This window comes from Simochromis diagramma, unplaced genomic scaffold (genome assembly GCF_900408965.1).
Source record: "Simochromis diagramma unplaced genomic scaffold, fSimDia1.1 OVJJ01000685.1, whole genome shotgun sequence".
NCBI lineage: Eukaryota > Metazoa > Chordata > Actinopteri > Cichliformes > Cichlidae > Simochromis > Simochromis diagramma.
Window position 1 is genome coordinate 11805765 of NW_024387477.1, and position 23424 is coordinate 11829188.

Genomic DNA, 23424 nt, shown 5'->3' on the forward strand with positions numbered 1-23424 from the left:
CACAGTGGAGGATCATAAATTTGACGTGTTTCTTGCTGCCACGGGCGCAACTAATGAGTCATATTTCCAAACAGGTTGCTGAGGCTTCTCTATTTCAAAATGCAATGTTTGCAACACTTCTCCATTTGTGCACCTGACTTTACCAACGTGTAATTTGGCAACTTTACACACATTCCAGAAAAATCTTAGCATTTTTTACTGTGAAGCAGTCTGTTAATCAGTCAAGCAGTGCTGTCCTATTAGTTCCTATGAGAATTCGCAGCATATCATTTACCCTCACCACTAACCCAATCCATCCTTTTTTGCATAAATGAGATACATGACTCCGGTTTGAAATCACTCTGTGGTCACGGGGCTATGGTTCTGTCTGAAAATTCACACTCCAGACCGAAGTATAGGAGTACAGGACTGAGTTTAAAAGGTTATTCTGCAACTTTAAATTGGCCATAGAGAAACCTGGTGGTCAGTATGACACCAGATAATGGCAGTATTAATAAGGAAGAGGAGAAATATCTCCATTGTGCTTTACAACCTACCGACAGTCTGCACTCCCGCAGATAGGGCTCAAAGAGAACCAAGAGGAAATCCAATATGAGATATTCATCCACATCTGCCAATAATGGAAAAAAACCAAAAACAAATTATAAATTATATTTTCTAACATAAGGCCCTTCTGTTTATTTAGGACTACAATTGCCACTAATTTCTATTCATTAAATGCAGCTGCCCTGTCTGTACCTTTAACAATTAATCTTAATGTTTTCATTAAAATGTCACTACAGCCAACGAAGAAAGGAAGACTTGCGCTCCCTCCTGACTTCACTTACTCATAATCTGTCAGGATTTTGAAGGGTTTAGTTGTGTTGTCTCAGAGTACGTTAGGCAGATCCCAGGGGTTAAAGAAATTAAAAAGCGAAGCTACAACAGGCCTGAAGGCTGTAGTGTTTTGCTTTTCTCTGCTGTAGGAGAACAGAGGAAATCTGCTCACCACCCTAAGTGCATGTTGTTATGTTTTCTTCCTCTGGGCCAGTACAGTTCTTCAGAACCTGGATGCTGTACACGCACTGCCCCAGCTGAATGGATGATCTGGGGCTGTTCATTCATTATCCATGCTCTCTCTAGCTCAGAGAACAAATTCTTTGGGGAACACCTGGATTGGTGTCTTGGAATATCAATATGGACTACAAATTACTCAATGTTAACTTTGAAAAGTGCCTTCCAGCAAAGTTTGCATCTCTTAGGTCCCCTGCTGCTTATAGTACATTAAAGATGGATGTTGCCAACATGATATCATTGCATTGATTTATGCAATACAGTGAATCTTTGATGATACAAGACAACCTCTCCATTTTCCACATGTAAACACAGCAGCCGAGTCTCTGCAAACATCTACCCTGGAAGATGTTCTCAATGACCTTGTCATGTATTCCGAATTACAACCCAAAATGCAGACTCTAAAAAAACTGGCAGCCACCAGTGTTATCCCCATGCCTCCTAGTTGTTACACCTATGGTGTGAAATGTCGCCTCGTTCTCTAGTTGTTGCATTCACAAAATTTTAAGAAAACTTGACCTCTGACCTTGGTGTCAAGGTCAACAGAATTTGAACTCCTCTCAGATTTTTAGTACATGCACTTATGGTATAACTTTGAAAATTCTAGCGGCCTTACTTCTTGAGTTGTCGTATTCGCAAGATTTTCAGAATAGCAAGAAAGAAATGCAAAAGTAGTAGGAAAACATGAGGAACACAAGATAAAAGATACACAAATAGTCTGACAAAGGGTGGTGGCAGGCCTATATATACACAACGATACAATGATGGCTAGACTTTTGACCAATCAACGGTCTCTTTCACTCTGTAGACTTGTAGGCTAATGACATCTAATAAAAACTGCAAAAAACAAGACACTAGAAATAAATGACAATCAAAATAAAACAGGACGCCACTAAACAGGGAATCAGAATAAGACTTGACAAGAAAGAGGATGACAAAGGGAAGGCAAGACTAATAAATCAAAATATAAAGAATCCAATAACAATAACTGTAAATATACTGACCAAAACTAGAATCTAAAATATCAAGAAACTCATAATACTAGAATAAATACTGGTATACACAGAAGCTCAAGTAAACTAGACATAAATCAGAAAACTACAAACAGTAACCTAACTGAGGAAGCGGTACAAGGAAACAATCCTGAAACCAAAAACCTTCCTATATTTGCATAAACCATGACCAACTTAAAACCATGTTTACATATCTACAAAAAGCCAAGATGCATGGAAAAGGCTTCATTTGCCAAAATACTCTTGCAGGTGTGGACAGGGTCTAAAACAGCCTTTCATAAGACGCTATAATCATGTTTATTTCCAATCTGAAATATGACCATTTTAGCATGAGAGTCTATGGGTACTGACTTTTAAAGCCTGCCCCAAGTGGTCATTCGAAGAACTACAGTTGTTGGCACTCAAGCATTGGCTTCATTTGTTTTACAGTCAAATCTCTCTTAAATTAAAAAGCTGTTCATTCATGAAGCTAAAGCCAAGATGAACTCTTTTTACCGTAAAGAGTAGAAGCGACTCTAACATTTATAAAACTTGGTATTTAGCCGGCACCTAAAGTATTCCTTAGGTAGAACTCTTCGTGAAAACCGGTGATGCAAAAAAACCAAAGCAAATTCCAAACTGGAAATACACTTAAACATTTATTTTTATATTTTAACGAAAGGTATAAAAAATTGTGACCAAATCATGCAGAAAGTAACTCCCAAAATAATTCATACAGAAACACAAACTCAACATTGGGGTACACACAGCTTTGATGTTGTACAATGAGTTTCACAGTTTGTTGACTCTATTTGAGTTTATTAGACTTTCCTATTTGTTGTATCAGTGCCAAAGCCTCGTGGCAAAAAGTTCCAGTTTAAAGTCCTTTGGGAGGACACAGTAACCTTTGTGCTTTATAGAATTATTATTTTCTCATTAACTTCAGTGTCAACAATGCTGAAAGCCGTATAATGAGAAGCTTTTAATCAAGTGTGTCGGAGGGATGGTTTGTGTTTGCTCATTCTTGTAGAAGCAGAATTGATTGAAAAGCTGTAAGATGGCATTTAGCTTCACTGGGAATCACCTAAATTGCCAGGAAAAAGGTCACACAACAAAAATAGCCTTTACTGATAGGTAAAATCAATTATATTAAGGCAACAGCAACATTGAGACAGACAAGTAGACTGTGTGAGTCAGTGTATAATTGTGGATTTAGCTACAGGTCTTTGGTTTAAAAAAAAAAAAGCATAGTACAAATAAGTAAAGAAGACAAGAAATGAAAATAATACATTTCAAAAATGGCTATCTCTTTCTTTGGGTGCATCACTGGGCTTCACTTCCTCTGCTCTGGAGCTCTGCCGAAACAAACACACATAATGTAAATACAGGGGTTTTTCTTAATGGTAAAAATGACCTGAAATGTGCTCAAATAAAACATTTCAGCGGGTTTTGAGCTCCTGCTTGGAATAATTCAAGAGACTCATGCTGGAGATAAATTTTCAGTGCTACTTCTGTTAAAGAAAAGATCTGAGATCTTCTGAAAAATATATTTGTGAATTCCTACTAAGAGGTAGTATACAGCTGACATCACTCATGCCTGGACATTAAACATGAAGCCAAACAGCAGCCAGTGAACCTACCTTGACAAACCTTGGCAATAGCTTGACACAGATAAGTAAATAGGTGTATTTCTGTTCTTTTTAACTGAAGCACTTATTCTTGAATCTAAACCCAGTTAACTTAAACAGGTTGGGCTATTACTCTACCTTGGACTTGAATAACAGGTTGATGACACCCTTTGAGCGTCTGTCTGCTGTTCGGTCAGAGGTTGCACACACCGACATGCTCTTACTGTCCCTCCTGGCTCTGGAGGACTCCACCTCCTCAGCCCCTCCTGCCACTGACAAGGACAGGCCTAGAGAGAAAGAGGGAGAGGGGGAAAAAACAAATGTAGTGTTTGTGTCCTCGTGATTACAATTTTACAGCAGATCTTGCACTGTAGCCAGGTGATTTTTTGTGACTAATTGGGCTCCTGCAGCTGTTCTGCCGATGACCTGTGTGCCCTAGCAACACTGGGGGCAGTGCAGCTTGTAGTTGTGTATTAACACCGCAGTGAGTGCTGTCTCAGCTGATTCAGTGAAGGCAGGAGGCCAGCGAAGCATCAGTAAATTGTGGCCTGATTCACCATAGTGCAAGGATGTGTAAATACAACAATCAGATATAAACCAGATGCAACTATTACATACTTCTGAGAAAATACAACATTCAAACTGATTTGCTGCCTTATATCAGAGTGTGTCTTAGGGCAAGTTGTTACTGTGCATTCCCCAGCATTCACTTTTTCTATTGCACACCATAGCATGCCAAGGTATTTCTCCTATTATGACCTTGCTTGTGCTCTTTTTTTCTTTGAGTCAGCTTTCCAGAGCAGGAAAAATGCAGCACTTCCTCTTAGGTCATGATTTTTTGACTTTGTGGGCTTTGGTGCACCTCAGTCACAGTAATTCCATCACACCAGGTGGGTTTGTGTGTCACCTGTGATGGCAGGCAGCGATCTTGAGTTGGCATTGGTCAGCGCCACATTTACTTCATTTGGCTCAGACAAGTTGGTGTCACTGCGGAACTCCTGTTTCTTGGACAGCTAGAGGGAGACAAAGATCACAGAAAACTCAGACTACACTTCACAGAAACAGAGCGTTTTATTACTTAATCATGTCTTTACATGCAACCTTCCCCTCTTTTCTGTCTTTGTACCTTTTTCTCACATTTTCCCCACATTGCTATCCATCATCACTAATTCTCACCCGTTTGCATTCCAGTGTACTGGTCCGTTCTCTTTCCTCTGTGATGAAGATCATGCTGCTCCTTTTCTTTTTCTTCTTACTCTTCCTCATTTTGACCTCTGCATCACCCACTGTCATCATGCTCCCCTCCTCACCTATACTAACACTGCCACTGGAGCGTGGCAGGGTGGCAGAGCTCCAGGAGATTGGAGACTCAGGAGGATTGTCCCTGGGAGGAGGCAGGAAGGTTTAGATTAGACATTCAAAGGAAATCCAAGCTTATTATCATATTTGTGTGACGCTTTTTCCATAAGACTTCATGTATGCAGTTTGAACTGAGTGTTATCGTGGGGTTCTCGTGACACAGTAGGGGTTCGAAAATGTGCATGTTACCTGTCTGCATGTGTCTTGGTTGGCGTCCCACACTCGGATCCCTGCAGTGAGGAAATCGAGATGACGGACTGACGAAATGATCGCAGCATGGAGCGTGGACGAGTAGACTTTCTCTCATCCAAGTCCGGCTGGAGAGAGAGAAAGACAAATGTGAACAATATGTAGATTAGCCGAAAAAGATATCGTAGAAAAAGTGACATCTCTAAAAACAAAAAGAACAAGAAAAAAGTAAAACTGAGTCTAATCACTTTTAAAATGGTGTATAATCACTCTACTCCAGTTTTGTTTAATTTCTCCTGAAAGGCAGTGCCAATTACAAGTTAATGACCACGTTTGCCCCCATTAAAACCATCCAAACCCTGTTCTGGTTGCAGAGAAATTTAAAAGGTACAAATCCCACATCAACACTCTTCTCACAGCGTTTTCTGAGTACTTTGATCTTTAAATTCGCTTGGGTCAGCTAATTTGCAGCTTAATTAGCTCTACACTGCTCTACCACAGCAGCTCCATGTCCAGCTTTGCAGAAAAAAAGATATTCTGGATTACGGAAGCATCATATTTTAGTAGAAAACTTAGGATTTTCCTACATTTTTCTTTCAGCTTACCAACTCTCTCACTCCGTACTCCTTCTCCACTTTCTTTTTCAGCTGTTTGAAACACTCCTCCATGCGCTCATGGAAAGGACGCAAGTCCTCTGTCACTCTCTTCCCATGGAGGGAGATTCCTCCACCTAATAATGGGATCTGGAAATAAAAATGCCATGGTGTCAGCAGAAAAACACACACACACACACACATATAAAATAATGACTATATATGTTGTGTACATGTATTTGAGAATATGTATTAAGCACCTGCCATGCGATGAGGTCCTTGAGGCGAACCAGCTTCTCTCTGTCCTCCTGGTGATGCTGGGTGTACTCTTCAGTAAAGAAGGCCTGATACAGAGGAAATATTATATAACACTCATTTAAAAAATGATAAAAACCGATTACTATTTCACCAGCTAGCAAAAATGGTAATTTACTGCCATCCTATGTGGAATATTATAATACTGAATGGTGTGTGTGGAGGCACTTAAATGATAGTCAGATAAGTACATTTCATTTAATGTCATTTGGACTGCAGAAACTGACTTTGATTATATTCAGTGAGCCTCAGGAGGTGATAAAGAGTTTCTTCTTAATGGATTTAAGTTCATCATGAGAGACGAGTCTTGCATGAGAGCACTCTCTTAAGCTCTGATATCTGTTAAAGGACTTACTTTGTTACGGTGAATCTCCGTCCTTTTTCGCAACCCCTATTTGGCTGTACGTGGTATGTGTTACAATAGATGGCAATAGAAATATATATATATAGCAATATAACAGCTTTATGCAGTGGTTCTCAAACTTTTCCTCTCTCAATCTGATTTAATGAAAAACAATGTGTATCTAAAAGCACTTAATTACTACATTTCAAATATTTAAAGGCAACACAAAATTCACAGAAAACCAATTTTTTTTCGACATCCTAAGCTAAGCATTGAAGTTGCATTACAGCGAGGTTTTCTAAAAGAACTAAAAGCAATAAAAAAACTTTACTTAATTTTTAATGAGAAACATCTGTAGAGATCAAACTCTTTTCCAGGCGAAGTCTTTAAAGACTGCTTTGTTTCAGAGTCATGAAAGAAAAAGAAGACTCAAACAAACATGTGGTTCGCTTTTGTTACACTTTGAACACATATCCATTTCCTTTTGTCTGCCACAAAATACCAAAATCTGGCTTTATGCTCACAGTAAATGTGACTGTGCTTATTACTTTCAGTTGGCTTTTGATGATAGCTAATTGTGACTTCAAAATATTGAACATAAAAGTATTTACTGAACTTAAATTTTGTATTAAAATAATAATAATAATTATGCAGGAATGATTCTCTCTCTTTTTTTTTTAAACAAACACATGCACCTCATCCAGTTCTCCAAGGTTTCCTGCAGGTACTAGTTTCTCATTTTAGAAATCCCGGTTTAAGCTAAAGTACTTTGTTTCCCCAAAAGGTTACCACAGCAGATGCATCTGTATGTTTGGCACAGATTTTTATGCTGGATGTCCTTCCTGATGAAACCTTCCAATGTAGCCAGGGTTGGGATCAGGTCTAAGGCCACACTAGCTTGTGTTTTATTGCCAGCTGGTGAGCCTCTGCCCCTCCTACTTCTGAGAAACTCACTAATAAACTCTTTTTAAGCTCAGTCATGTTACTGGCTTGTTGAAAATTAACCTAATTAGTTACAAGATAATCCTCCATCTGTTTCAGGGTCTGTTTCTGTTTACTCTTCCAGCCTTTTGTTCCCACCGCTCCAAAGTTTTGAGATGTGTTATTGCCATTAAGTTCAAAATGAGTTAATTTTTAAAAATTAAATGACAAAAGGTCTTAATAGAGTTTTCAGAATCACGGCTTTCTGTTGTTGTTGTTTTTTTTAATTTTATACAGCGTCCCAACCTTTTTGGAACTGGGTTTGTAATATTAGTGATGATCTTTGAGAATTTACCTTTTCATATTTTGCAAAGCCACCCATGACAGCTGGGTCAACGATGCCGTTGAGCAGCATGGAGAGAGGGTTGATAGGAAGGCTCCAGTCAGACTGGTATTGGTTAATCATCGTTAAAATCTTCTCATTTGTTGACTCCATGGTCTCTATGGCATTCTCCAAAGGAGACAAGGTAGTCTGGAAAGGGAGGCAGACACACAGAAAGAGTAGAAGAAAAAGGAATGAAGGTGGATGGATGGAGAGTTTTCAGATCGGATGTGGGAGACATATAATAAAACCTTTAAATATTAAACACAAAAAAAACCCTGTAATCAGTGGTGTTGAAATGTGAAACGCATTGCACTGGAGATAATAACTTACAGCAAACATACAAGTCAAACATGGAGAACAAACATGGCCCTGTAGACTTACATGCTTCATGTCAGTTGCCTCAAACCAGCGCAGGATCCCAGGCAGCTTATAGACAGTGGTAAAGGTTGTGCGCTCAATCCACATGGACTAAAAAAAACCAAAAAAAAAGTATAAGAACAGAGAAGCTGTCAGATAAATCTGTACCACTTGTGAATACTCTGATATCATATCTTGCATTGAAGCCTGAAATCTTAACAGACGCTTGCTGCACAATCTTATTTATTCTAATCTAATCATACACCACAGTAATACCGGAATCTGATGCTGCATCTCAAGAGCTCATCTGAAACCTTTAAACACAAGCCTCAGCATATGAAAAATCCTGCCTTTGAATAAAATCCTATTATTTTATATATTAGAAACTCACAGTTTCAGACTGATAACAGTTCTAGTACAAAAGTCCTTGAAATGCTTTCATGGTCCCTGTGGTCACACATTTCATTTTAAAGACATAACTCACAGCAAACTCATTGTTTGGGTCCACGGGTCCTTTCCTCACAGGTCTGGAATAGTGAAAGCGCTGCACATAGTTGGACTTATAGAAGCTGAAGAGGAAAGAAATGAGTCAAACAAAGACAACAGACAAAACCATGCAAAATGAGGCACAATATACATTAGGTGTACATATTTAAAACCTCCAGTTCATTTTTAAGCACTAGCTTGAATGGCACTAACTTGATGATCTGGTCAGGAACGGGTTTGTTCTTCAGGCGAGGAGGGATTTCGAGGACTGGCTGCACTGTAAAACACTGGATATCTGTTTTGGACTGCTCAGAAATAAACATAAGAGATAGATTCTCAGTATCTCTGTGAGTGTACAAACTCATAGTGGAGGGATGTGTTCATACAGAAGTGCATCAAAAGGAACAGGACAAGTAAACTAAAATGAAATTTTAGTTTGATAAACAGAGATCTGATGGTTGGTTAAGATGTACTGTGGTTCTGGGTTAAAAGGTCCCTGGATATTTAGTACTTTCAAATGTGTTCAGTGACCCAAATACTTAATAATCCCGAAGGTGCTGCATGTGAATATTTTATGACTTCTATGCTAGTGTGCTGGAGAACACTGTAGACCATGCAGAATATTAAAATTTTCTTCGTTCAATATGCATCTACATATGACTGTAAATGAATAAGTGTGTAATGCTGCTTGAAGGATACACTGAAGTGGAGAGTTCTTGATATCGTCCCCTGGCATGGTGGTTGTGTTGAGACGCACGGCGCTGGGGAACTGGCTCATCAGCTGGTTCTGGAAGTCCTCTCTGCGCTCATACTCCTTACCACGGTGGATAAACACCTTGTTCTGAAGCCAGGGGGAATAAACCAGTGTTAATACTGATAATAAAGATTAAGACCCAGCTTATCTTCACAGGAAAGTTCTTTGCCTATTTAAACGTCCTTAAATAGGGCAGAGTCCACCTAGGAATGGCAGACACTGAAATTCTCTCAAAGACTCAAAAGTTGTACCCGATCACCTTTGACTGCCCTCTTATAAGCTGAGTACTGACTTTGTCTCACTCGTTACCACAGCAGATTAACACACATAATCATAGCAGAAGCAATAATCATTGCAAAATTATATTTCTGCAGCCTGTTGCAATCAACACATCCAAAATGTTTCCGGAGGGTATCGTATGTCCCACTCTGCTAGATACCTGCTGGTGCGTTTTAAAAAAAAACTGTAAACAGCTAAGCTTAACTGCCAATAACGTTTTTTAATGGAAGACAGTTAGGATTTTGTAAATGGTGTGAATTCCTTAATATCTACTTTATGAGTGTTTCTGGTAACAATTTGAAGTATTCTCTAACTCAACTGTGACACAGCAAAATACAAACCCTGAGGAATGGAGGGTAGCCCTGTCCATAGTAGCCCACTGCAAAGTAGTCTGGTTTAGGCCTCAAGATCTTCATAATATTTTCATAGAACTTGGCTTGTTTTTCCTGTAGAGAGACAGAAGGAAACAGAGGATGTGTCCAAGGGAGACTTTCAGATGTGCACTTTGGGCAGTTTAATCAGCTCATGCCAATGACAAAGCTACGCTCAGCAGAATGCCGGGCCTGCGAGGGTGATAGATGTAGTGAAAAAAAAGCACACCCCATCCAAGGGCAATGTCTGTCATTTATATAACCACATAAATTCAGCATTAGCTGAGAGAGCTTCTGCTGCAGTCATATAAAGAGAGGGAGAGATTTTTCCATTGTTGGGAAATGTGTGATTCTCTTCGAGGAGTGGAAGGAGTTATTTGAGTGAAGGGGAGATAGAGGAGAAGGTGGTGCTAAACCAAAAGTTAGTACCGGTAAATGGGAGAATCACTTCTTCTGTTGTGCAGAGGCAAGAGATGAAAGAAGCGGAAGTGTGATTGAGATGACAAAGTGAGGGCCAGGAGGACTTTGAAGTAGCTGAAGACTGCTAATGAAGAATCATAATTTTGGGGTCATATATTTATGACACGCCAAAAGCTCAAAAAAAGCTTGATTTAAAGGAGTATTTGACATGCCGAGTAAGCTTTAAAAATAGCTGTTAATGTTTGAGTGTGCAGATGATGTAACAATATATTCAGAGGCAGTGTTGGGGAGTAACGGAATACATGTAGCGCCGTTACGTAATACAAAATATGAGTAACTGTATTCCGTTACAGTTACCGTTTAAAAAGGTGGTATTTAGAATACAGTTACTTTGCTGAAATAAAGGGATTACACGGCGGTATTTTCCTGTTTCATATGTTCGGCTATGCCCTCTCTATTTTTGGTTACTAGATGACAGTACATATTTATATTATTATAGGATGGCACTCCCTTAATCAAAGACGTGATAAATAGCCTGAATTCTCTTTCTTTTTTTCAAACACCACCTTAAACCCCCCAAACATCTAAAACATCTATAAAAGGGAAAGGGGAAAAAACATGCAATCATGAATGCTACACAGAAGACATGAACCCCTGTGATTGTAATGTATTACCAGTCTCTTGCTGAGCAGCTCGTAGTCAAAGATCTCATTTTCGTACTGCTCTGCAAGTTCCTTACACAGAGTGATGGCCTCTTCCCACATCTAAGCACACAAAGGAAAGAAACAGAAGTGTCCTTCATTACACCATCTGCTAATAAATCGGGCACAGCTGTCGTGGTGGGAATTCATATCATGAAAATGTCTGTGTCCAAGTCTCTGTGGAGTGGAAGGAAGTCTCTATCTCAGCTTCAGAGAACATGAGACACTCGGGGAGAATGCAAAATGAATGTGACACTAACATACAGCACAGTGATCATGTGTGGTTGAAGGATATCTGTTTTGATGTCTCCGATATCCTCGAGTGACGCAAATAAGAAAAAGAAGACAAAAACGAACAACAACACACAGATTTTCATTAATGCAACTGAGCGCTAATTAGCACTCAATTAATCACTCAGTATCGACACAGCTAAGCAAATTTTGACATCGTCTGAAACAATACCGACCTTGCCCTTGTCAAAGTAGTCAATGATTGTGTCGTAGAGAGTTTCTTTGAGCTGTCGCTGCGTTTGGGAGCCGTGGAACTCAAACTGACTGCACATGTCATCTGACCACTGCAACAGAGACAGAGAGGAAGTAAAGAGATATGGAAGAAAAGACAAAGATAAAAACAAAATGAGATATTTCCGAAGGGAGGCCCAACTTGATATTGCTGAAACAAAAGAAAAACTTTGCCTTCAGGACTACTCTAATTTCTGCTGTGCCATTTATCACAGAGGAACAAAGGGAGAAGAAGTACTTAAAGCTTACAGTTTCATTGTTGTAATAAATCAATATTAGTCCTAAGCGGAGCATGTGCAAAAACAGCAGCAGAGTGCCCATTTATTATATAAATGAGACAACTGTTTATCTTCTATTACATAAATTACACAGAATTAAATTTAGAAAAAAAAAAAAAAACAGTACATCATGATTTTTAAAACTGTCTAATCTGCTTAGGATAGCAAAGATTATAGCATGCTGTGTGTTCCAGCCTGTTGTTTCCAGTAGTGTGACCGGAATGACAGGACTGACCCTGCAGATAAATGGAGATTATAAAAATTGTTAAATAGAGTTCAACTGCTTTGATGTAATGAGACACACAGAGGAGATGACGAGCAGGGGATGCTCAAATTCATGTGTCTTATAAAAGAGTTGAAGCGACATAAGAGACTCAGACTCATACATGCACATCCTCACACACACACACCGGGCAAGTGCACGGCATCAATCACCATAGCGATGTAGCTGCAGTAGACGACGCAATGCCATAAACTAAACTCGGCGCTTCATCATTTGGAGGCCAGCGACGTAGCAACTGTTTATCAGCTAATGCAAAACTGTCTCAGTTGTGGCAAGTGATTAAGAAGAACAAGACACCGGGGCCAGCATTAAGCAACGATATGTGTCTTCATATGCGTGCATGTGACTGTTTGCCCCACCTTGAGCAGACGAGAGTGGAGCAGCAGTGTGTACGCCGCCTCTGTGTAGTTTTCACACTCCAGGTGAAGGTCCCTCAACTTGTAAAGGTACCTGAGCACACACAAGTACAAGAAAAAAGAAAAAAAGAAGGCACACTCTTTAAACAAGAGAAATAAACCTTATTCCACTAGATGCCACTGTTGGGCAACCTGAAGACCTGCAAAGGAAGCATTAGCCCCTCTTTCTCTCTCTTTTCTCTCACTCTCTCACCCACAAACACACTGGTAGATACCCTGAAATATGTACTAAGCTTAGCAAAAGGTCATTTAACACTCGCACACACACATACACACACACACACACACACACAAAAGAGCACAATTTAGCATATGTCTTATAATGGTCTGACAGATGCTTGTAGGCTTATAATGTTTTATAGGCCTGACAAGGGGAAAAATGGGATTACTTCTTGTCACCTGGAGGACCGGCTTTTACTGCTACTGCTTTTAGTTTTGATCTGTTTTGTTGTATCTATATCTTGCATCTGTCAAGACAAACTTTCTCCACATGGCCAGAGGCTGGACTTTGTTGCTAAAGCACTGATGACAAAGTAGGAAAAGAAATGTTTTCTGGATGCTTTTAAATGAACAGTCCCATATCTGCTTGCAAAGTAAGGTGCTGGCTCACAGGACAACTGCTTATTTTGTCTGCCTAAATGTTGACAGTCTCATTTTCCTTGTTTTTTATTCTTTTTTTTATGTCACACCTGCTATTTCCTTTCTCACACTTTCAGATATAACAATTTTCTGGTTGGAAATGTATCTGGCTGTAAGTTGTTTATGACAGTCCAGTCATTGGATGTGAAATCAAACAGAAAAGGGAACAAAAAAACTGAAAGGTTTCAGCCCCAAGTCATTTGCAACTTACATTAATTACTCAATCTGTTTGACTATTATTTTAGAGTCGTGTGTTCATCTCATTTGTTCTCTGGCATCCTGTTTTTCACTTTCTCTAGCTTCACTTTACCTGCACGTTTCAAAACTGAAAGGGTTTTGATGATCCAAATTTAGCAGGAGGCATCTTTTTTATTCTTCTATACTCGGTTTTGTTTGATACAAATAAGTAAGTTTCATCTTGTTGTTTGCACCTGGAATAGAACAATATAAGAAGTGTCCTATTTCCATAATACAGGTTATGGAAGGTTATGAGTGTTTAGCAGTATCTTCATGCTGTAAAAACAAAAACAAAAACCCTGTAAAATATCAATAGGACATCAACATTTCTATTCTATTACAAGGGGAATGGATGCATTGCTCACAGCTCCTATGTGGTAGAATTGTCTAGCTGTCTCACATTCTTATGAGACAGCTACACAAAGAAAAAGAAATTACAGAAAGCTACAAGCTTCAGTGACTAGTATGTAGCACATATAGCGAATAGCACTACGTGTATGTATAGCAGAATGAAACTTGGCGAAGGGAGCAGATTCAGTTTTCAACGTACTGCATTTAGAGAAAAAGACATTATCATATGCACCAAGGATGCAAACCAAAACAGCGAGGTGAGTCCAGTGCAGTTTAATTACATATTTTCTTTCATAGGATTCTGAAATGATGACAGAGTTTAAATCTGAAGCTTGATCATGTGCTTCATCATTGTGGCTGATTTGGGTTGTACGCAGCAGCACAAAGGGAATTTTAATTAGTTTTGGGTTTCATTATCCATTGTTATGTAAGCGCACCATTACATTGTGACTAATTATATAACACAGACATAAATTGTCTATTTGCATTAAAATATATTTGTTGGCTGACACCAATAAACCAGCCAGCTAAATGTTACTGTATTATCCACAGAGCTGACAAGGCAGTTGATCAACCACTGACTTTCACTCACATTCATACATACAGATAACTAATTTGTCTAAAAGCCATACTCAGAAGTGCACTGCGGGACCTGACTAGATCTGTACTTCCTCTCCTCCTCTCTTTCCTGTCTGTCCCGCTCATTCTCTCGCTCTCTTACAAATGGTTCTGTCTCTCCCTGTCTCTCCACCTCTCCCTCCCTCACACTCATCATGTCTCTCTCTCCCTCCAGTCAGGCCGAGCTGATCCTGTGGATTTTGACATTAATTCAGTGGAACTCATATAATCCCTTGTCAGATTATAGAGCCACACACACACACACACACACACACACGCATGCACAGACATGCGTACAACACAGATATGCACCATTTAAGTTAAATCCAGCAAGTAAATACCTGATATACATCGCTTCACGATTGATGTCCTTGTAAAAGTTCTGCAAAGACAGAAGGAGGGGTTGGTTAGTGTAGTTTCTGTGTGTATGTATGCCTGTGTTCGCATGCATATGCATATATAACTGATAGAGGTTTTGAAACTATGCTATTAATTCCACGTTAATATTATACTATATTATACACCATAACATGCTGTATCACACTATACTATCCAATAATATGTATACTATACTGTACACTACACTACAACACAACACTATACCACATTACACTATCCTATTTTATACTATACTACAGTACTATACTATAATACTGATTGCTTGTGCTTTAATGTGGGAGCGTGTGTGTTTTCAAGTGTGCTAGATAAACTGCACAAACTCCCAGTTTAATTAAGTTTAATGATATCTACAGTGAACAGAGGAGTGGAACGAACTGATGTAACCTCACCTCCCATCACTAGCACAGGCCAATACACACAACAGCACCAACAGACACATAATCACAAATGTGACAAATTATAGTTAATTTTTCCACAGTATACCATCGAACCATTTTATATTGTCAAGGGTAAGATTTATTATTTATTGGACAATGAATTTTAAATTTAGGGAGCTAACATGTTTATATAGGGTGCCCATCAAGAAGACAAGTAAAGATTTGCAGCAGTCCACCTAAATCTATAGCAACACAACTTTCAGTAGAACTACAGCATCACTTTCTATCTTTTATAGAGAACAGTACAGCAACTGAGAGTTGTTTAAAAAAAATCTACACATATGTATGCTTAGTATATTGTAGATATAGTGTACAGTATGTGTACTGAGTTAATATCTGTAACAACGAAAAAGAAAAATGAAACCAAAATGATATACTGCAAACCTTTTGAGAGTACTTCTTATGTTCAAATAAGTTTGTTTTGTTTTGATAGTTCATCTACATGAAAGAGCAGAATAAATATGCGCGTGACTGTGCCTGTGTGTATAATTCCTTAGTAAAGTAAGCCTGGGGGGTACGGTTAGGAGAGTGCACTAGTGCCTGCTTGTGGGCAGAGGGGATTTTTTTCAGTTGGCCAAATGAATGAAACAGAATAGCTAATGGGCAACTGCCACAGGCTACAAACTAAACACTCCTGCCATGTACCAGCAGCCTCCACCTTGGGGGTGGGGGATAAAGAGTTATTCTACATTATTATTCAAACACAGACGCATCCATCTGTCGAATTATGATTTTTTAAATGTTTGCATCTTGGAAATGAAAGGAAAAGAGTTTTGCTGAGGTATCATACGATTTAATCTGGCGTGGAGAAGATCATAAGGTGGGTAGATGGCATCCATTACTAAACCTAAGAATACTGTGGGGGAGAATCTGATTAGGAGATCACATAAGAGAAAAGACGTGGAACAGACAGGAGCTGATGCAACCCAATGCAAAATGTAGGAGACCAGACAAGGAGATGAATCTTCGCCTTTAGATCAATCAGCACCCAAATTAAATGGGGGAAAAGAAATAGAAAGGCCTTGGCACATAAGACAAGAAATAAAATCTGTGTTTCATAATAAACTCCTGGCTGCTTTGGTTTCACATTATATTAGTCTTTCAATTACTAATGGATTTATTGGTGTTGATGTGCGTACATCTAAGATCAGCAACTCTTTGCTATGAGACACTACACCAACAAGGCACTGTATATTACAAGAATCACAAGGTAAGTAGCAATAAATGCTAATCCATGATGACACAAACATATCACACTTAGACACTAGAAAGCTAATGATGATGATGCTAACAAGACTTTCAAGCGCTGGCAACTTTGCCAGCTGATTTCAAAGAAGGTGGTTCTTACCAGAAGATTGACTGTGCAGCTCATGCGGTTGTTGCGGCTGTCATCGCTCATCACGGTGCGGTAGTCAAGGAGACGAATGAGGAGCCCCTTCACCAAGGAGACAAAGTGCTGCACCTGTGGCCTCAGCGTGGGTTTCTCAGCAGCACAGTCCAGCAATCTGGCAGACATGCTTCCACAAGTTAATCATCAGAGACCTCTGAGAGGGTTTTACCTTGTTATTCAGGGTTATTCAGTTTGTCTATTAATGTACTGGCAGAAGACCAGAGCCAAGTCTGAAATGCTGCTCATGAGAGTTAGCAGGAAATCGATTGTGTACCGGTATAGTGAAAAAAACGTGCAATACTTACATGCTCTCCAGTAGCTGCATGTAGCGTTCATCTCCTCCACCACCCTCCACCTCATGGTCCAACTTCAGAATGATCTCATTCTCAAACTGCCGAAGATTTTATTATTATTTTTTTAAAGTAACTATTATATTCTATTGTATTCTATTCTTAATATACCAACATCCTTAGAAGGCAGACAGATAACAAATTACAAAGCCCTGGAGCGTCATCGTATGCTCATATCACATCTTTTATTCTTTTTATCAATTGTTTTTCAGGCTTTCTCTTTCAGGGTAAACATCAAACAACTTTGCATCACTATCTACTGAGTCATCAGATTCCCTCTCCCTGCCTACCTAATGAGTGATCTTTGTTTGTCCTTTTGTATTTAAAACAAAGAATAAGTGTTCGCTTGGGTAACACCTCACAATAGTGCTATGTGCATACAGTCCAAGTAACAGGGCAAAATATTTTCAGTATCAGAACAAAAGGACATTTATCACTCAGAGCTTGATTAATAGCATAAAGAACAGCACTGAAAATGGGGAAAGCAAAGAGTGGGACAAAAGGTAGATTAAGAAGCAAAAGACGGGAGCAACAGAAGTGGAAATCAATTATGCATGCAAGCATAATTAAGGTGTCTCTTTTACTTTTATCTGCTGCATTACAGGAAATCAATGCGGGAGCACAATGTGTATGTGCCACAGTTATAGATTTTCTATTTCATTTGTTTTCCTTGTCCCTTCTTTTAATTTCAGCATGTATTCATAGATACAAATGCATCAAAGTCTGCAATATATAAGATATATTTAAGTATTTTTTGTATCACGATTACTTTTTAAATGGCTCGACTGTCTTAAGTTTAGTATGTTTACTAATTGCTTGTGTTCCTATATGTGTGTACCTTGCTGAAGTTTCCAAAACGTGCATGTTCACAGGTGATCATGTCAAAGAAGATGGGAATAGTGGCCCTTCTCAGCTCTTCCTCAGGGATCAAAGTCATCTCCAGGATGGGACCCACCATGCCGGGGATGAAACAGATTTTATGACTGCCTGAAAAAACACACACATAGAAATAAACACACGTAATTGCTCGTATATGCAGACACAGCATTTTTCACTCACCCTCAGGTAACACTACAGGTCTCTGTCTGGCAAATACAAGAAGTATTTTTCTTCTACAGTAAGAGCTTTAGCTCTGTGCAGGATATAACCCTACTCTTCTGTACACACCACAGAAAACTGTGATATTTTTAGTGCACTGATATATTCAGATTGGTGTCTGTCAGTGTGAAACGCTGCTGACTCATGAACCTTTCTATCCACAGTTTATGAAGAAGAAAAACTACACATTACAGTATAGTTCTTACCTAGTTTATACCAGATGTCACGGATTGCAAAGCCAATAAGCCTTCTCATATCTCCATATCTGGGATTCAGAGTGTGGGACAATAAGGAAGGAAAAATACACAGAAAGAGAAAAAAGAAGACATTAGAATGTTAGTTTGGAAGCAGTGTCCTAATCAATACTGTTATTACTGAGTGGAAAAGATAATGCTCACCTACTCTTACTCAACTTGATCTAAATTAAATGCCTATCTACAGGTAACACACACTTTTAATAGGTAGTGGAGTTTAGACAGCAAACAAAGAATCCTAAATAGACCACAAATCAGTGGGGAGAGTAGGTGTGGTAAATTGGGAAATTAAATAGCTCTTCTCTCACTTGGCCAGAATCTTGTTCCTCTTGGTTGGTGAGAAATGTTGAAGCTGCAGGGACTCCTGGGTAATAAACGCAACTGCCAAGTGGAAGTAGTTATTCCACAACTAGACAGTGAGGAAGAGTGAGGAAGGGAGGGGATGCAGAGAAAGATAGCGTTAAAGGGGATTCAGACACAATAAGAAGGATGGCATCAATATGAGACAAAGCTCGGAAATATTGCACATAAAAATACAGTTACCTGGACTTCAAAGTCATCGTTATTAAGGAACTTTTCTTTCATAGTGTCAGCATATGTATTGATGGCTCTTAGGAACACCCTAATGAACAGATATAAAAAAATAAATCAAAAAGACATGTCAATGAAGTAAACTTTGCTGTGGCTGTGTTTGATCAAACTGAATGTTAAAAAAAGGAGAATACGAGTAAAAAAAGAATAAAAGGATGGGATTCTTTAAAAAACCACAATGTAGCTTATTTTTTGTTTATCAAAGAATTTAGCTCTAGAGCTTAAAGCCACAGCTTTAAACTGTTATTCCAGACAAAAAAATGCAATATCGCATTCAATTCAAATCTTCTGTCACAGTGATAGATCATGATCGCAAGTTAACAAAGTGTGCAGGTGTATTGGCGCGATATGGCCTTATGGATTTCTAAAGTTAAGTAGCAAAACTACTCTCAGGCTCCCTCTGCTTCAACACTGTCTATCTATCACCATTATACAGAGCCAAATGCCATTCCTTCTCATTCCCCCTCCTTCTTTCATTTTCTTTTAAGTAGGCTTTTCTTTCTATATCTGCACATCTTCATTCTAACCCCGGTCTGCAGACTCCTTATCAAACTGCCTTTTCCTGTACCTCATTTTCAATTTTTCCTATTTGCCTTTTCGTCTGACACAGCTTTAGCCTCCCTTTAGCTTACATCACAAAAAACACTGATAGCTTTCACTCCATCGGCTCACACACAGTCATATTTGCCACATCAGCCGTTTTCATCATCGCAGCCTTGATCCCAGCTTTCCTATCGCTAACTTATCCCTGTGTGGGTTCATGTGGATGAACCAGTCGACTGTTGATGTCGACTTTTTAAATGCATAAGCTGTAGCTCATGGGCAAACACATGTGGAACCATGCAAGAGAAGACTTTCAAACTGGTTCTGTGCACGTGTGTGTACATATCTGCAATATGTTACCTGTTCTGTACCATGATCATGGCCATCCAGTCAGACGGATACACATGTTTCCCAATCAAGTCCTTGAAAAGGAGGAAGGACTCCATTAGGAAGTCCTGCAGTAGAAGAAGACAAGAAGAACATGAGACAAATGAGAATATAGAACTGTACTACACAGCAATATGCAAAGTCTTGAGCCACCCTTCATTTATACTTTGATAGGAAAATGAGACATTTTGCTGCACAAAAATGACAGATATAGCAAAAATGATACAAATTAAAACTTATATGTCCAAACAGTTACTTAATTTCTTTTTTTTATTATTTGTCAGAAGGCTCAATAAACACTCCAGTTTTAAAAAAATCCAGTTTTCTGCCATCTGCGGATATGTGTGTGAGGCACTTACCACTAGATCAGTAGTTCCACTGAAGGTTTCGATGTATGTAGAATAGTGTCGATCATCCATCTGACTTAGAATAGCTGTCATGCAGGCAACAACCCTCGACTACAGAGGTAAAGTGTGTAAAAAGAAAAAGAAAGAAAGAGATAACCCATTACTCTTAGCCTGAGAGCTACACATCTTAAGCCGAAAACTGAATCATCCATCCATCCATCCATCTATTTTCTAAACCACTTTTCCATTTCAGTTTTTGCTTGGGGGCTGGAGACTATTCCAGTTTCATAAGGTGAGGGGTGTGTTACTGTACACCCAGAACAGGTCAGCAATCTATTGCAGGGTGCTTTTGAGTCACTTAAGGTTATCCATACTGCACCAAGACTGACGCATAGCTAAACAGAAATTAAACTGTGTGCATCAACAGCTCGTTATTACCATGGAATTTTCAGATGATCATAATCACTATAACCAAACCCAATCATTGCCAGGAAGGCTGGCAGTGTCTGTAGTTTCTAAATTACATTCTATAGTTTACATCGTGGCACCCTGCCACAAGGTGAAATTAAAAAGAAATACCTTCCGAATGACTCGATCACTCCAAATAACAAATACAGAACTAAACCGCTCAGACTTTCTGATAACAACAAATGAGAAAAGGTACAATGAACTTCAGTAAAAATTCATTTTAACATAGTTCATCTGATTTACTTGTTGAAAAGATAAAGAGACGAAAACCTTTCAAACATCAACAAAACCAAGAAGAAAAAAAAAAAGCAGTTCAGACAAAAGTTCAGTGATGTGGTCAACCTTAATATCACCACAAAGGGGCTTTATAGTGTGATAACATGTGATGTTGTCTAAAAACCGTTAAGCAAAAACGAAATAGAGTTTGAATGTTTCATGTTTGTGAGGGTCATCAGTTCATGCACTTAACTTGAAATATGGCCCAAGCTGAGTACACATAGACACACGCTGAGTTTAGCATTATCAAGCGTCAGCGATAGAAGATAGAAAGAGTCCTGAGACAGAGCAGGTGGAAGAAGGAGCTGCGACTTCTGTGAGAAAGACAGACATGAAAGATGAGGCTAGGCATGAAAAAGAAAAAAAAAAGTTTTACCCAAGTTAGCTTTAAATCTGTGTGAAAAGTACTGAGGAAAAACTCTCTCGAGCTGGATTAGAGCAGAAAATTCATGGAAAATTTAGAGCAGATCTTTCCACATCCAGAGGCTGAGAGGGGGAAGGCACTGAGAATGGTAATGGTCAATGAAGGTGAAGAAAACACAGAAAAAAAATACAGAAACTGATCTGCATCAACTTGAAGAAAACATGAATAATTACTGGCATGAAAGAAAATGTGAATTTATTTTAAGGTTTGTGCATATTATATATGTTCCTAAAAGTGTTGAAATCTTTGCTGATTAAGTGAAATTTTGTCAATCTACACTCTTCCTCCTTCATGCACCAGCTGGACTACTGTTGCATTTTCAATCATTTTTCTTGTTGATTTCATCGACTCTTTTTGCCAGGTTCAATTTGACTTCTTCAAGTGGTCTGTAAATAAATCCTCCCTCCACATAATCATCACACCACTGAGCCTCAAAAGGGCCAGAACATTTTTAAACACTGGTAAACACTAATATGTTTTACCTTATATGCCCTTGTTTTGTTACACTACATATAGTTTTTGTTATGATCCTCCTTCTGCTGCTACACTGAGTTCAGTAAACATTCAGAACAGGTATTTCTGCCACCGGGATTTGTGAGAAATTATCCTTCGGAGTTGGTGGCAGAAAAGGAGACACGAGACAGAGATTAAGGATGATGGATGACTAATTGAAGATGAAAGATGAATGGCATCTAACGCGATGACAGCTTTAATTTGATCAAAAGTGGCAGGGTTTGTGTTTGTGCTTGCCTGCATTCTAATAAGCAACAATACTTTTTCAGTCATGTATGCAAACAAAACTTAAAAGTTCATTAAAACTTCATTAAAACATAGCTGCGAGCAGCAACGAAGGGGGCAAGTGGTTCAGCAGGGCACAGTCACCATGGCAACTTAATGTGATCGTGTTAGAAACGTGACTTTAAGCACTCATAGGAAACAGACAGTCTTCACAATGTGGTCCCGGGTCTGTGCATTACGTTTGGATGTAATAGCTCTGAGCATTGCTGAGATATGACCTCACTACCACATTTGTAAGCTTGCTGCTGATTTCAGTTGACTGTGACCTATTATTGCCTTTAAGTAATAATCAAAAAATCAAAAAAATATGTCAACTTTGGTTATCATGGGTTTAGGGCTTATCAGTGACAACTTTGTGGAAAACGTCAAAAACATTTTCATAAAAATCAAAACGTCTCAGCATAAGCCACAAAGTTCAGCAGTACTTCATTTGTTAAAAAGTCATCCACGTGTTTTAAACTTTGCAACTTTAAACCAGTGGCGGTGCAGGCGTGGTCAAGCCTCAAACACAACACGAGGGATGTTTTTTTATTAAGCTGGTTGTTTTTCAGCTCCTGATAGCAGCAATGCTGGTGACAGATGTGTAAGAAATGCAAGGACAGAGACGCTGAAGCTGCCAAATGATCAAACCATTCTTCCATTGTGTTAGTCTGTTATGTGCTGCAAAACCGGATCACCTGTCAAACCGACTACATGATAATCTTCTGCTATTTGAGATGATGCGATAGTCTTTTTATTTACTTGCAACATTGTTCCTTAAACAGTAAAATAAAACACAGCTGTGCTAGAACACGTACATTTCAATTTCAAAGTAGAGAAACAAAAAATAAATGAATAAAAATCTGCAGCTTTGTGTGATCCTACAACACTTTGCAAGTGAATTATTCTTGAATATATAGGATTGATTTTTATACACAACTTGATTACAGTAAATCAATATCATCTTTTATATTATCTGTTAATGCTTATACATGACGACACAAAGTCGTGTGAGTAAAACAGCAGTACACATAGTTTGTGGTCCCATAAGGAGGTGCAGCATTTATTCATCACAGCACTTGATAAAAGGCTTCTGTGGGTTACACATGTGTTTCCTCACTCTCAGCCCTTTTAAAAGCTCTCTCTCTCCTCAAGATGCAATTAAGGACTTGAAAGATCGTTCATTGTGACAA

General features: G+C 38.9%; 1 protein-coding gene across 1 annotated transcript in view; it reads right to left on the reverse strand.

Moving 5' to 3' along the window:
- Nucleotides 1-2691: 2691 nt before the first annotated feature.
- Nucleotides 2692-23424, reverse strand: part of LOC120723656 (dedicator of cytokinesis protein 2) — a 92404-nt gene continuing 71671 nt past the window's right edge. The window contains exons 27-51 of the mRNA XM_040015257.1: nt 20299-20397; nt 19913-20007; nt 18962-19040; nt 18727-18827; nt 18371-18429; nt 17905-18053; nt 17022-17107; nt 16675-16831; nt 14832-14872; nt 12589-12679; nt 11614-11721; nt 11120-11209; nt 9996-10100; nt 9321-9462; nt 8835-8916; nt 8620-8704; nt 8160-8246; nt 7749-7925; nt 6075-6158; nt 5827-5964; nt 5222-5349; nt 4850-5057; nt 4581-4686; nt 3812-3960; nt 2692-3400 (exon numbers count right to left, since the gene is read on the reverse strand). Coding sequence (XP_039871191.1) covers nt 3338-3400; nt 3812-3960; nt 4581-4686; nt 4850-5057; nt 5222-5349; nt 5827-5964; nt 6075-6158; nt 7749-7925; nt 8160-8246; nt 8620-8704; nt 8835-8916; nt 9321-9462; nt 9996-10100; nt 11120-11209; nt 11614-11721; nt 12589-12679; nt 14832-14872; nt 16675-16831; nt 17022-17107; nt 17905-18053; nt 18371-18429; nt 18727-18827; nt 18962-19040; nt 19913-20007; nt 20299-20397 — 2709 coding nt within the window. The 3' untranslated portion in view covers nt 2692-3337. The remainder of the gene's footprint in view (nt 3401-3811; nt 3961-4580; nt 4687-4849; nt 5058-5221; nt 5350-5826; nt 5965-6074; nt 6159-7748; nt 7926-8159; nt 8247-8619; nt 8705-8834; nt 8917-9320; nt 9463-9995; nt 10101-11119; nt 11210-11613; nt 11722-12588; nt 12680-14831; nt 14873-16674; nt 16832-17021; nt 17108-17904; nt 18054-18370; nt 18430-18726; nt 18828-18961; nt 19041-19912; nt 20008-20298; nt 20398-23424) is intronic.